Source organism: Chiloscyllium plagiosum, unplaced genomic scaffold, assembly GCF_037043375.1.
Source record: "Chiloscyllium plagiosum isolate Xiang-an unplaced genomic scaffold, Cpla_swu_hap1 HiC_scaffold_35, whole genome shotgun sequence".
Classification (NCBI taxonomy): Eukaryota; Metazoa; Chordata; class Chondrichthyes; order Orectolobiformes; family Hemiscylliidae; genus Chiloscyllium; species Chiloscyllium plagiosum.
In genome coordinates, this window is record NW_028270173.1 from 59,463,317 (window position 1) to 59,478,428 (window position 15,112).

At 44.6% G+C, this 15,112-nt stretch overlaps 2 protein-coding genes across 2 annotated transcripts; both read left to right on the forward strand.

The window, feature by feature from the left end:
- Positions 1-845: 845 nt before the first annotated feature.
- Positions 846-3,472, forward strand: LOC122541200 (uncharacterized). The gene has a single exon (XM_043677825.2). It carries the CDS (start codon positions 2,855-2,857, stop codon positions 3,467-3,469), a length of 615 nt encoding a protein of 204 aa, XP_043533760.1. The 5' UTR covers positions 846-2,854; the 3' UTR covers positions 3,470-3,472.
- Positions 3,473-5,418: 1,946 nt separating this feature from the next.
- LOC148141010 (uncharacterized) lies at positions 5,419-10,586 on the forward strand. Its single transcript, XM_087978722.1, has one exon. The coding sequence runs from the start codon at positions 5,425-5,427 to the stop codon at positions 10,087-10,089; it is 4,665 nt and encodes a 1,554-aa protein (XP_087834848.1). The 5' UTR covers positions 5,419-5,424; the 3' UTR covers positions 10,090-10,586.
- The last annotated feature ends 4,526 nt before the right edge of the window (positions 10,587-15,112 follow it).

The window sequence follows — 15,112 nt, forward strand, 5'->3', positions numbered from 1 at the left end:
GTCTTTTCAGATCCATGCAAGCACATTCAATATCTATAGACTCCCTAGGAAACATGTAAAAGGCGAACGAACATTTATATAGAGTTTTTCAGACCAACCTGATGTCCTGAAGGTTTTGTTTTAGGAAAACTGGCAGCCAAATGTGCACATAGCAAACTCCCACAAACAGTAATGTGATAATATCCAGACAATTAGTTTTTTAATGGCTTTGATTAAGGATTAACGTTGGCCAGGACACCAGGGATAACTCCCCGTTATACAAGATCACGCTATGACTTCTTTTACCCTCATCTCAAAAAGAAGGGGCCTTACTTGAGATCTCACCTGTAAAATGGCTCCTCTGTCCTCCTCTACCACATTTCTTTTGTGCTGGTCTATTCTGTGACTGTTTCTGATTTGATGAACAGGCCTTTGTCGTTTCCCAGTGTTGGTCGGGAACACCATGAACAGAAAAATGTGCAAGATTCATTTTCAGGAGAGGCCAGTATTGCTCTACCTTAGCTTATTTCTTGTTTAAAACCTCATCCATACCTTTTGTAGGCTCAAGACTCAAGTAGTCCAATGCTCTCCTCTCTGCTCCCATTCTAGCTCTTTTGCTCCTGTCCTGTTGCTTCTCCCAAATGTGAGAGGAGTTGGGTACAGGCTGGGAACCACAAATTTAGGGGCCCTCTTGTGGCACAATGGTAGTGTGCCGATTCTGCACCGAGAATCTGATCTGCTCCAGAGTTGTGTAATAAAAAATATAGGTGAAACAAAAAAAAAATCACTGACTTAGGACAGAAGGAGGAGCTGTATTTTCGGTTGCATTTCTGCAAGAGCCACTCGGTCAATCACACTCACTCTTCCCTGTGACCTGCACAATGTTTCTCTTTAGATTATTCCACAGTTTTCTTTTTAAGCTTCAAGTGAATCAGTCTCCAATTCTCGTGGGCTGTGCATTCCAGATCATGTCCACTCACCACAGCAAAACATTTTCTCATGCATGTTTTTATTTGTCAGTAATTTTTGTCCTCTGCCTGCTACGTCAATGCAGAACATAAGCTCAGGGAATAACAGCTCATTTTCTGTTAAAGTACATTGTAATCTCCACAATTCAATGTTGAATTCTACAACTTCAAAGCATGACCTATGGTCTCATCCTCACTGGCACTTCGCACTCACTGACTTCAGCACTGACTTACAAACTGCCAGCCTCTGTAAAATAGCTTTGTTAAAGCAGAGGTTTATAGTGCTTAGTTACAGGTTGTCAGTTCACTGTGGCCTGCATTTTTTTTTAAATGCAGAGGATGATTGTCATAGTGGGCAGCACTGAATAGTCATGGGGTAGACATGTTACTTTATAGTGCCAATGCTTACTCAAGTCAGACCTGCAGCATGTTCCAAATAAAAACAGAAATTGCTCTCAACTGCACACCATCTGTGGAGAGAAAACAGTTACTGTTTCAAGTCAAGTGATCTTTCAGAACTGTCATTGAACTTGAAACATTAACTCCACTTCTCTCTCTGCAGATTTTGCCAGACCTGCTAAGTTCATAGAATTCCAACCTTGAGTAAAGAGGCCATTCGGCTCATTAAGACTGCACACATCCTCCAAAGAGCATCCCATCCAGACCTAACTGCCCACCCTCTCCCCGTGACCCCATATTTGTCAATGAGACAAAGAGGGGCATTGAGTATGATTGAAATTGATGGAAAAGCTGTTAGTGGTGATGTATGTGCTGGAGAGGTAATGAAATGTCACCAGTGAGATAGTAGGAAATGCAGAGGGCAGGAAGGGTTAGCCGTATGGGACAATGGGACTGGTGAGAATGGACAAGATACATGCAATATTGAGGCTTGTATTCTGTGAATCTGGGTAAGAGGCATTTGCACTGGCAGAGTTGGATTGAGTGGTGATCCTGTGAGTGTGTAGTGTTGAGAGAGGATGGAGGCTCTTAACCTTGGGGAACTGAGAAGATCATTAACATTTCTCCTGTAATACTGGGTGTTCCATTGCTTGGGCTGATGCTGTGGCTCCTGTGGTGGACCCCAGCTAGAAAGACTGTCCTCTCTACCAACCTATTCACCAACACTGCAGGAACAAGATTCCTTTCTTCTGGTGATAATGGTCAAACTCCACAGCTCCTGATTTGCAATGTCTGAGGTGGTATGAAACTGAGCTTTTGATAGGGCACCAGTGGTATAAACACTAGAAGGTCACAGCAGCGGTGAGCACGTCCACATCTCTGGTCATGTGATTCCTTGAGCTAGGCACCCAAGAACTCAGTTCCTCTATTACTGAGCAGAAGAGAAGCCGATTGTGTGAGAAAAGTCTGTCTGAAGTCAGATTAGGAGCCATGACTCCCATTTGACAAACCCCTCCATTGAAAATGGAGCAAAAGCACCCACATATTTCCTTTTCTTGTTTTACAGAAGGATTTCACAGTACTTCTCCAGAGAATACAGAGAGAATAGAGACTGCAGATAGATCCTGACCATCACCCAAGTCACAACTGCACAACTGTGGGAAATCCTTTCACTGCATTGCTCAACACAGAGAAGGTTGGGCAGTGAAACTATCTTTTGGAAGTTGGTCGGGTCGGGGGAGCTTTGATAGATCATCAAATCTGAAACTGGTTACTGGTGTGGAGCCTTCCATCAGAACCAACCTTTCAAACGGTTCAGCTTGATGAGGGTGAGGCAGGGAAGACGTGTGAGTGGCTCCAAGTGTGATGACATCTTCAATGATTCCTGGAGCCTTATGAACCACTGACTTATTTCTACAGGTGAGAGGCTTTTCAAGGGTAAGGAATGTGAGGTGGGCTCCAAGTCTGTCAAGATCTCCAAAACATATGTGCATTTGTTGAATACTCATATGGAAGAGAAACAATTTAAGTGTGAGGTCTGTGACCAAGACTTTAGGCAATCATCGATGCTTATGAAACACCAAAGTATCCATCACAGGAAGAAACCTTTTACGTGTGAGGTGTGCAACAAATCATACTCCAAGCCATCACACCTCCGACTACACCAATACATTCACACAGGGGAGAAACCGTTCAAATGTGAAGTTTGTGATAAAGCTTTTGCAACATCCACAACCTTTCTGTCCCACCAACATATTCACACAGGAGAAAAGCCGTTCACATGTAGCGTGTGTGAAAAATCATTCTCGCAGACGGCACATCTCCGTCTGCATCAACGCATTCACACTGGGGAGAAACCATTCACATGTGAGATCTGTGATAAATCATTCTCACATTCATCTCACCTTCGTGTACACCAACGCATTCATACTGGGGAGAAACCATTCACATGTGAAGTGTGTGACAAGTCATTCTCAGAGTCATCATCCCTTCACAAACATCGACGTGTTCACACCGGGGACAAACCATTCACATGTGATCACTGTAATAAATCATTCTCACAGTCATCTGGTCTTCGAGTACATGAACGTTTGCATGCTGGGAACAAACCATTCAAATGCTAGGTTAATGAGGAGGCTTTTGCCATATCTAGCATTTTCCTGAAACATCAGAAGATTCATGATAATTAGAAAGCCTCAAAAGGAGAGGTGTGTGTCAAAGCCTTCACAAGATCATTGACCCTGGCAGTCCATCAGAGGCTCCGCACTGGTAAATAAGACTTCAGGCCTAAATTTCAACAAAATGTTTGACTAGAAGATTCCCATAGGGGGATGCCTTCCAGGTGTAGTGTGTGTGACCAGTCTTTCGGATAGTCATGGAACTTCTTGAACCACTAAGTCATTGCTGTGAATCAGAGGATCCACACAAGAAATGAAGCGTTCACATGTGAGTTTTGTGATAATTTTGTAGTATCATGAACTTGTTGAAGGACCAGGAGATTGTTATAGAGGAGAAACCCTTCAAGTACGATGTTTGTGAAAAGCAAAACCCTGTCAAAGATCTAGATTTTCACAATAAAATGGGTTAACTTCTCTCCGAGCCTCCTGTCAACGAGATTTAATTGTTGACATCTGTTGAATGATAGACTACCTTTCAGATAGACTTCAGTTCAAATGCGAAGTCAGTCAGATGTAGTTTTTTGAATGGAGGTAACAGTTCAGATTTTGGATTGTGAGAGAGTTAAAGATGTTGTTTTCCGAAACTTTCTGAGGTATCTGTAAAAATATAAACCAACTCCAGACTAGTGGTTGATTGTCCAGATTCAGTTTCTCCTCCATGCGATCTCAAAAGTCTCCAGTGGTTCCTAGATGACATTTAAAGAGTCTTGGAATAAAGCAACCCATACGAAGGAGAAAGAATGAGTCAGGTAGTCATTGGTCCTCATGGGATAGGTCCAACAGTGAAACAAAATCATGATGTGTTCCCAATGTGAGTGTGATTTGACCAGTACCAAGAGACAACTGGAAGCAGTTTGTGAAGAATTAGTAACACAACTAGCAGTCAAGGGGAAATGCACTGGATCTTGGCCAGGGTACCTCTGCGTAAGTCAAATAGCAAGTGAAGAGTGAAAAGCGCAGAGACACAGACAGGTTTTGAAACAGATTCGGAATCCTCCAGTGACTCGAGTGAAGAAGGTGGCCCGAGGCTCATCCCTTTGAAAATAAGACGAGCTAAAGTTAAATCTGAAGAAATGAAGTATAACGATGGGGGTGGTCATAGTCACATATGGATATTCCAAGCCTTTTAAATCACAAGCCAGTAGATCCTGAGAAAATTGATAAACAGTCTACAGAACTACCATCTCTAAAAAGGAAGGTTGAAAATGTGGGAACAGTTGGAACATTTGAAAGCCATCTACACCACCCATTGGATGGAGTTCAGATTCTGATTGTGATTATACCTAGCTGGTGTGGTGAAAGGGTTAAAATTATGTCCCAATACATGTGTGGATCTTATTATCTGTATGTAACCGGAATGGAATGTGTTGCTTAGTCTTGCCCTGTTGTTCGCATGAATATGTTGCCGGAATGGAATGTGTTGCTTATGGTGTTTATGCTACCAGCCTTGATAAGGAACAGACACTGTCAAACAGGATGTTGCAAGCTTAATTGGTTCCAGCTGAAACTCGTAAAGAGTCTTTCCCTGTTGTTCGCATGAATGTTTAGATCTCGAAAGAGTATATAAGCTGGGAAAGTCCCCAGTTCGGTAGAGTCTGCTCCGGGTTACGTTTAACCGCCGAGCGTGGGTTGTTGGCAACCGCTCTACGAGAACTGACGGCTACCAGTTCCGGTAACATGTAGAGTGAGTATAAACCAGACCCGTTGTCAGTACGAGACCTGGTTGAGGCGACACTGCGGGGAATAAAATACTTATATTCTAGCAAACTCGTCTCTCAGTTCTTTTCTCCTGGTCTGTGTCAGACTACTCTCCTGCGAACCCGATCCTTGAGAATTTATAAAACATTTTGGCGTAGTCGGCAGGATCAATCGCAATTGGGGAGAGATTTTGATACAGAACAATGTTTGGGAAAAGGACTAAGAAACCAGAAGAACAAACTGTGGAGGTCCCAACCGTCCCGGGATGGCAGGGACCGTGGCATGACGTGGCAATTTGTTTGAGGAATGGTGGGGGGCGACCGGAAAACTGGGAAGCCGAGGGCGTACGAACCCCAGTGTCGCTGCTGTCTACCCTTGAGAGGATCCCAGTCCTGCCGAAGAACCCCTTGCCTGGGGTACAGCGGAGGATGTGGGCAAATGGTGGGGGGCGACCGGAAAACTGGGAAGCCGAGGGCGTAGGAACCCCAGTGTCGCTGCTGTCCACCCTTGAGAAGATCTCAGTCCTGCCGAAGAACCCCTTGCCTGGGGTACAGCGGAGGATGTGGGCATGTGCGGCGGCTTGTAGACAACAGTCAGACAAGCGCCAAAAAGCTGAAGCAGAATTAGCCCTCCTGAAACATGAGCAGGGACTCAGTTCGGGAGATGCCTCTATGTTGAGGCAGGAAATTATGAAGTTAAAGGCTGAATTGACAGCATTAACTGAACTAGCAGGACGAACTATTATGTATCTGTCTGCTAAGAAACGGAAAGAGAAAAGGAAGGTCCCTCGAACCCCGGACCCAGTACAAGTACGGGCATTTGTAGCCCAGTTAAATAACGGGGATCGGTGGGATATCGATCATTGGGATGGAAACATTTGGGGAGATGCAGATGATCAGTATGAAGATGACCCACCCGTACTCCAGGCTAAACCAGTAGTTAGGAGAAAACAAGTCCAGAGACGCCTCCCGGTGCAGCGGGAAGTAATGTTAGATGGGGAAGGGAATCCCATACGGAATGAACAGGGGGAGGCAATTATGCATGAATTACCGCGGGCTCAGCCTCCTGCGGAATTGGGATTTTGGTCCCGGAAATTGCCCCCGGCAGGGGAACGATACACCCCCTTTGAGAAACAATTGTTATCATGTTACTGGAGCTTGGTGGAAACTGAAGCTCTAACTATTGGACATGAAGTGATCATGAGAACAGCTATTCCTATCCTCCCGTGGGTACTCAGTGACCCCACTACCCACAGGGTAGGAACCGCCCAAGAGAGCAGCATTATCAAATGGAAATGGTACGTGTCAGAAAGAGTGCGGACTGGACAAAAGGGAGTGTCAGTCCTGCATGAGCAAGTTGCGGAGGCCCCTGAGGAAGGGGAAAAGCGGTTTGAGGTGATTGAGTATAAAGAATCACCCGTCAAGATGGGCAAACGGTATGATGAACTGACCCTGGATGAACAAACCACGGCTTGGTTTGTAGATGGGTCAGCCCAATGGAAGGCAGGACAACGTAGATGGAAAGCTGCCGCTTTTAATCCGAAACAAGGTATAACCCTAGAAGAACTGGGCGAGGGGAAAAGTAGTCAGTGGGCAGAATTAAAAGCAGTACATATGGTGGTCATGCAAGCGGGGGTCATGGGAGTTTATTTGTTTTCTGACTCCTGGTCAGTGGTTAATGGCATGACCCAATGGATGCCAACTTGGCAGGCCAATCAGTGGATGATTCAGAATAGGGAGGTATGGGGTAAACAATTATGGGAAGATATATGGGAGAAGGCTCGACATCTAGATATATATATTACCCATGTAGACGCTCATACATCCCGAAATGATGCGGAAGCTTTACATAACCGATATGTAGACGGCATTGTCCGAGCCATGAGTGTACAAAGGGGCACCTCAGTGGACTTGGCTAGATGGGCACACCTTAAGGCCGGACACTGGGGAGTGCAAGGAACCTTGCAGTGGGCTCGAGATCGGGGAATAGATCTTATGGTAGATGATGTCAAGACTGCAGTAAATCAATGCGAGCAGTGTCAGCATCAACGGCAGGGAGTGCCCCAACACATGATGGGACATATACGCCGAGGAGAGGGACCGGGACAGAGCTGGCAAATGGACTTTGTGGGTCCATTACCTTCCTCACAAGGATGTAACCATATATGTACAGCTGTGGACACTATGTCTGGGGTTTTGGTAGCCCATCCCTGTCGACATAACAACCAACAGGCTACCTTACGGTGTTTAGATTTGATCGAACAATTTTATGGATTGCCCATACAGGTCCAGAGTGACAATGGCTCCCATTTCACAGGAGGGATGGTGAAGCAGTGGTGTCATGATAACCATGTGGAGTGGATTTATCACGTGCCCTACCATCCGCAAGCTGCGGGACTTATTGAACGAATGAACGGGCTTCTAAAATCCTCCCTGCGAAAGGCAGGAGGATGTAATAATTTAACAGGTTGGAAGAAACAATTGATTCGGGTAGTAAAGCAAATTAATAACCGCCCATTGGGAAACGGGGTGACGCCCTTGAATCGGATGATACGGGTGTGTGATACCCCAAAGGCACAGCCTATTAAAATTTGGAAATTTGCTAAGGAAGCTAATATTCCCGTAAGGGCCACACCGGCTTCGGCTGGACTGGACTTACGAGCGTTAACTACACAGACTTTGGTCCAACAAAAACCTACGGTGATTAAGACCGGATTAGGATTGATTTGTCCCCCTGGAACCTATGGGCATATCCTCCCGCGATCGGGATTGTCACTAAAGGGGATTGATGTAATGGCAGGAGTAATTGACGCGGACTACCAAGGAGAATTGGGAGTAGTCCTGGTCAACATCACATCTGAACCTTATGTGATACAGAAGGGAGACAGAATAGCACAATTAGTTATTAAACCATGTAACCTTACAACGGTGGAAGAGACGGGAGCTCCCGTTAAGGTTACTGAGCGTGGGACGGGGGGATTTGGGTCTACTGACACTAAGGGTGCCAAGGTATGGGTACGCCAGACAACTGGTCCCCCCAAACCGGCAGAGATCATAGCCCAAGGAAAAGACAGTCTGGTCACCATTATGTATCCTGGGGAATCAGTCTGGAGGAGTGTGCCAGCTCAGTCGTTGGTACCCTTATCGAAACAAAATGTAGGTTGGAAAATTAGTAGTGAGGAACGACAGCAAGATGATTTTAAGTGCGCGGCAAATCAATGGTGTACAATTTTAGATCTCACGAGTGATTGTCAAATGTATACTTGTGTACGATGTTGTAAGGGGAGAAATGTAACTTTGATAACCCCTAACTGTACATTGATGTTGAATGCAACGGTGAATATGTGTCATTGGAATATAACCGCTCGTGAATGTGAAAGCTCAAACGGGACACGATGGAACATCACGACTGGAGATGAGGACATCTGGATCAGCAATGGAACAGTTATTCAAAACCGGACTCGAATGTTATGGCTGATCTTGGTGCGCCCTAACGTCTCTGACGCGCACCGCACACAGTTGGCTCCCATTATGTCAACTTGTCAGCAGATGGCCCAGGCAGTACTGCACACTGATGTTCACTGGCAGGTGCGGCTGCCGGCTATCCCAGAATGCCAACATAAGAGGAGGCGGCGTGCATGGTATGACACTCTACTGGGAGGTGCAGGAACTGTCATGGGTATCTCAAATGCTATTGACTCTGAGGTAACCCGTACTAAATTCTCTAACACGGGACAAGCCACCTCACAAGGACTACACACTATTGGAAGATGGATGCCATCCGTAATGATGACTCAAGGAGAAACAGCTAAAATATTGATACAATCCCTGCAATGGGAACTAGATGTCTGGGGTGCCACCCAGGAACTGTTTGAGAACATTACAGCTCAGTTAAATTGGACTGCCTGTCATATTAACATGTTGCATGCACAGATGCAGAAAGAACGATTCTTGCGCACGGTAACATCCCCTAATGTACAAGCTTGGAGGGGAATATGGAATGTATCCGAGAAACTGTGGATGATGACACATCCAGAGAAAACATGGTGTAATACAACTATGTGTAGAGGGCATTTTGTTACCATGAATGTAACTCGAACTGTTACGGTCTGTCGATATTATGTATTACCAGTGATTACATCTTCTGGATATTATTTTCTGAAGACAAGGGGGCAGTGGTTTAGCCCAGATACCAATATTACCTATGATCTGTCCGCTTGTGAACAGACTGATCAGGGAAAAACTTGCCTACTGATGGACAGATATCGGGACCCTTGCTTGACTAAGGGAACGGCCCTGTGCGAATGGACTGTTGAAACTCCAAGGGACATGATGTGGCAGATTGGGCCACACACGCTCTGTGTGGCTACCAATAACCCACATCCTACGCTTCCCACAGTACCGTTCTCGGGATGCCTCTCAAATGTCTATCAGTGGCAATGGCAGAATCAGACCTACCTGTTAACCAATTATAGCGGTGCTCACCACTTTACCAAGGTGCAGTGGAAAGTGCTGATGAATCCTTGGAACATTTCCCTGGATCGGTTTAAGCAAGCATTGGACCGATCCGAGGAGCTTAAGCAGATATTACGAAAGCATCAAACCAATGTCACCAAGGTTACAGTGTCTACCTTTATACATGGACAGGAGGTAGTACACGCTGCCCATATAGTGGAAGTAGAGTCAGCTCATCATTGGTGGGATATGTTGAGTGGTATGTCCTCCACTGCGGGGAAGTTCCTATTCCCACCCTCATCGATCCTGGTAGGGGTCCTGGTGATCGTAACATGCTGTAATATCCTGACTTGCTTATATATTTGGCATGTACGTAGACGCTTGTTGGAAAAGATATATATGGGCATGATGTAACACATGTATTGGGCCAATCAGTGGAATGTGGTGAAAGGGTTAAAATTATGTCCCAATACATGTGTGGATCTTATTATCTGTATGTAACCGGAATGGAATGTGTTGCTTAGTCTTGCCCTGTTGTTCGCATGAATATGTTGCCGGAATGGAATGTGTTGCTTATGGTGTTTATGCTACCAGCCTTGATAAGGAACAGACACTGTCAAACAGGATGTTGCAAGCTTAATTGGTTCCAGCTGAAACTCGTAAAGAGTCTTGCCCTGTTGTTCGCATGAATGTTTAGATCTCGAAAGAGTATATAAGCTGGGAAAGTCCCCAGTTCGGTAGAGTCTGCTCCGGGTTACGTTTAACCGCCGAGCGTGGGTTGTTGGCAACCGCTCTACGAGAACTGACGGCTCCCAGTTCCGGTAACATGTAGAGTGAGTATAAACCAGACCCGTTGTCAGTACGAGACCTGGTTGAGGCGACACTGCGGGGAATAAAATACTTATATTCTAGCAAACTCGTCTCTCAGTTCTTTTCTCCTGGTCTGTGTCAGACTACTCTCCTGCGAACCCGATCCTTGAGAATTTATAAAACAGCTGGGAAGGGAGGGGATTGGGTAGAAGGGCCCAAGAGTCCCTTTGGGATGCTGAACAATGGATAGAGGCCAGATGGGAAAAGATAAAATATTGGTTACAGGAATTCAGTCCTGTATAGCTGGACTGGAGGAAAACCTCAGCCTGTCAGTATAAAGGAACTGAAGAAGTATTGGAATACGATGAACATTTTCAAAGTGTTTAGTTAGAACACTCAGGGATCAGTAAGGAGGGACCCTTACTGATGGAGCAAATGGATACATGTACAATTGGTCTCCTGAAAGCCTTTTTTTTTGTAGTGGGCCAACATAATGAAGATATCCCTACCAGCCTGAGGAGGCAGAGGAATAATGTAGGCGGACACAGTGGACTGGTGCAATCGATTAGACAAGGACATGGGAGCGTAAGTTAGGTCCTTGCGGGTTGCTGGAGGGAATTCCAGAGAACCAGACAAACAATTATAAGGAAGAACTCCTGGGAAGTGTCTCTATTGTGAAAAAGAGGAACATTGGGCCAAGACATTTAGGGCGAACAAAGAGGCTGAGATGTCGACATCTGGAGGATAACCCCGAAAGAACAGGCCCCGCATCCCTTTGAAGGGATTTCAACAGTTCTGCACTCCTCAGCTAAAAGAGTTACTTAATTTGACAAAAAAAACTAGCTGAGTCCGACCTCTCTTTGTATGAGTACAATGAGAGATGGGGAATGTATATACTTATAAGGGTGGGCGATCAACTGTCTCCTGAACACGGGCGGAATTGACCTGCTTCTCTCTATGCTTTGGAAATTCTTTGCCTTTGCATGGTAAAGAACGATCAGCACATGGGATTGAGCTAGAAGGTCTGACCATCAAAAGAATGTATCTATAGACCAGTATCTATAGAACTTGGTCCACATGAATTGACTGCATTGGTCTCAGTGGGCTTGGTGGAAAAACCTCTCTTGGATATGGAAGTACTGATCCAGGCAAGTTCCTTGCTGCATTCTGAGGATGGCTGGGTGACATGGTCGATTAGACGGTTGAGAAAAGAAGAACAGAAACAACATGCACTCTGGGCAAAGGACAAGAACAATTACGGCCTCCTCCGATGGAACCCAAATTATTTACTGGTATCATCACCCCATGCACCAATATCCCATCAGCCCAGCCTCAAACATGGGAATCTTGCCTGTCATCCAACAACTAGAAGAATAAATTGTACTGGTGAAAACACACAGTTCCTCCAACATTCCTATGTGGCCGGTACGAAAACTCAACGTGACTGGCATCTGACCATCAAGTATAGAAAGACCTCACTAATACAGTCAGTTCTACCTCCTGACAGATATCGGCTGCATGGGGTGATCTACCAGAAGGACGTCATGATATCATCCTGGGAGTATCCTTGGTGTCGCTGACCACCAAGCCAGAGTAAAAGTCCAAAGGAAGAAAGCTTGGATACGTGCGTCACACATTAAAAGAGCAACTGAAGCTTAACAAGGACTATGATGTTTGATCCAAAATCTGGAAGTTTGTTATATTACTAACTGTGTATTTTGAATGTTTGCTTACTCGCAACATAGCTAGAAACTAGCTAGTGTTTCCAGTTGTTAGGCATACTCCCACGTTTCCATCCACTTGAAAAGGAGCGTTCACTTCAGACGAATCCCTTTTAATACATCTGAAATGGCAGAATGGGTAATTTGCCAGAAAATCTCCTTAGAGTATTTGGCATGACTGACATGGCAGTCCTCAGCAGAGACATGACTGACCCCCCACCCCTCAGAGCAGTGGGAGTCAACGGGTTACGACCTGACTGCCTTTCAGAGGTGGCATCAGCCTAATTGCAACACCTCACAATGATCTCCATTTTTAACCCTTACTACACCTCTGGAAAGGGGACACTATCAGGAGGGATATGTTTATGTAAGACCCAGACCAGAGGGCAGGAGATGGGATACAGCAAGTTTTCCCAATATTGGAATGTAACCCAGGGTGTTGACTCCACCCTCCTACCTTTCCAAAACCTCACAAGCAAAGATACTTTTCAGCAAAGTATCCTGAGATAATAATGAGTTTTACCCCTTATGATGGTACTTAATGTGTTTGCGATGATAAGGCCTATACTGGTTACCCTCCTCATGGATGGGATTGAATTATCTCATCACCTTTGTCCGTCACTCATTCTCTCTACCTGGTATACCCTGCCGGCAATGATCCAAAAGGGTCGCTATAGAGACAGATTCTTTGCCATCTTGTTCTCCTGGAATGGGACTGCAAAACTGACGAGGGAATCAATCAACATGTTGCTTTTCTAGAACAGATGGCCAATGACATTGCAGAGGATAAAATACGTGCTGAAATGGTAGCCATCCATGAAACAGCACTGAAGAACAGGCTAGCCATTGATCACTGATTTAACAGCACATATCTGAAAAGAGATGGACAAACTCAGTCAACCTCTCATTTCCTGCCTTATGGAGTTGGGCAAATTGCTGAGGGTGGCAGAATCGCTGTTGAGTTAAGTAAATTAAAGTTACGATCAGTATAGTTAAACCTTTTGCATGCCAGATCAGTCCAATCAAGATACGGCAGGAAGTAGATTATGGAGGCAAACTGCTGATGTAAAGTGCTGTATCAAAGATCCAATCAGAATTGGACAACTCAGCTCATTGTTAAAAATCACACACCACCAGGTTATAGTTGGACAGGTTTATTTGGAAGCATTAGCTTTTGGAATGCTGCTCCTTCACCAGCTGGTTGTATAAGATTATACCACACAGAATTTATAGCAAAAGAAGACAGTTTTTTTTTTAGTGTGTCATTTCAGTGGTATCACACTATTGTTTTGCTATAAATTCTGTGTGATATGATCTTATACTCTACAAACACCTGATGAAGGAGCAGCGCTCTGAAAGCTAGTGCTTCCAAATAAACCTGTTGGACTATAACCTGGTGTTGTGTGATTTTTAACTTTGTCCACCTCAGTCCAACACCAGGTCACCAAATCATGACACCTGCTGACCAATAGTATATAAGGGGGGGGGGGGGGGGGGGATGCACTGTGAGCTTGAGCTGTATAGCGTAAGCTACTTGGAAACCTTTTGTGCACCTTTTCATTATGAAGGTCTCAAGCTGTAACAAAGTTGTGTCACAATAAAGGTTGCCTGAACCTACCACCAGACTCACTGTAGACTATGCGATCTAACATTTAGAATATCTTCAGACAGACCAGTTTAAATGCAAAGCCAATCAGATGTAGCTTTTGTATGGAGATAACAGTTTAGATTTCAGTTTGAGAGAATTAAAGATGCTATTTTCTGAAACTTTGAGATATTGTGCAACATTATCAACTCCAGATGAGTCGGTGGCATGAGAACTTAGTGGTTAGCATTGCTGTCTCACAATGCCAAGAACCTGATTTAATTCCAGCCTTGTGTGACTGTGAGCAATTTTCATGTTCTCCCTGCGTCTGTGTGGGTTTACACCAGGTGTTCCTGTTTCCTCCCACAATCCAAAGATGTACAGGCGAGGTGAGTGAGCCATGATAAATGTGGGATTACAGGGATAGGTGAGGGGTCTGGTGGTGGGGGGGAGGGGTTGGAATGGTCTTTATCGACAGGGAACAGACTCAGTTGGCCTAATAGCCTCTTTCCACACAAGGATTCTACAATTCTATGTTGCTAGGCAAACCCACAGGTTTCTAATTCTCTCAAAATTTGTTACTCAGCTATCAATTTTTTCTGAGTACTTAAGGTAATACGTCTTACTTCTTAACTCTTTGATTTCCTCCATTGTTTTTCCAAAGTCACTTGATTTTCAGAAAAACAGTCGGTGACTTACAACACACATTAAATGTTTGACCTCAGTCATTACTGCTGGACACAACTCCAATAAAAAATACATAGCATCCAAACAGCATTGAATCCACAATGTCTAAACGGTTCCATATTCCAGTTTTCATCGTCCTTACTTATTAAATATGTATGCCAACAGTATTCATAAGATTTAATGGAGAAATAAATGGGACAAGGTTTGATAAGTGGTGGAATTTGATACCCAACATCCAAGAAAACATTGAAAATGGAGCTATGGAGTCATCTTCCAAAATTCTACAGATTCTGGAACAGTTCCTGCAGATTGGCAGGTCAAAAACATTAGCTCACTGTTTTAGATGGAAGGGAGAAAGAAAACGGGGGAACTACAGACCTTGGTACATCAGTGACAAGGAAAATGTTGGAATGTATTATAAGTATGGTCAGTGGACATTTGATAACAGTGATCTTACTGGGCATTGTCCGCATAGATTTGTGAATGGGAAATCATGTTTGACAAATGTATTTTTGACAAACTTGGTGGAGATTTGGGGTTGTCACAGAATTGGTAAAAGCAACTTGGACGGAATATACATTGGTTTTCAAATTTCCGACTTTTGGTAAAAGATCCCCACATGAGTTTGGTTGAC

Bases quoted from the DNA above. Each gene is read 5' to 3' on its own strand.
- LOC122541200 (XM_043677825.2), top strand. From the start codon at position 2,855: ATGGAAGAGAAACAATTTAAGTGTGAGGTCTGTGACCAAGACTTTAGG.
- LOC148141010 (XM_087978722.1), top strand. From the start codon at position 5,425: ATGTTTGGGAAAAGGACTAAGAAACCAGAAGAACAAACTGTGGAGGTC.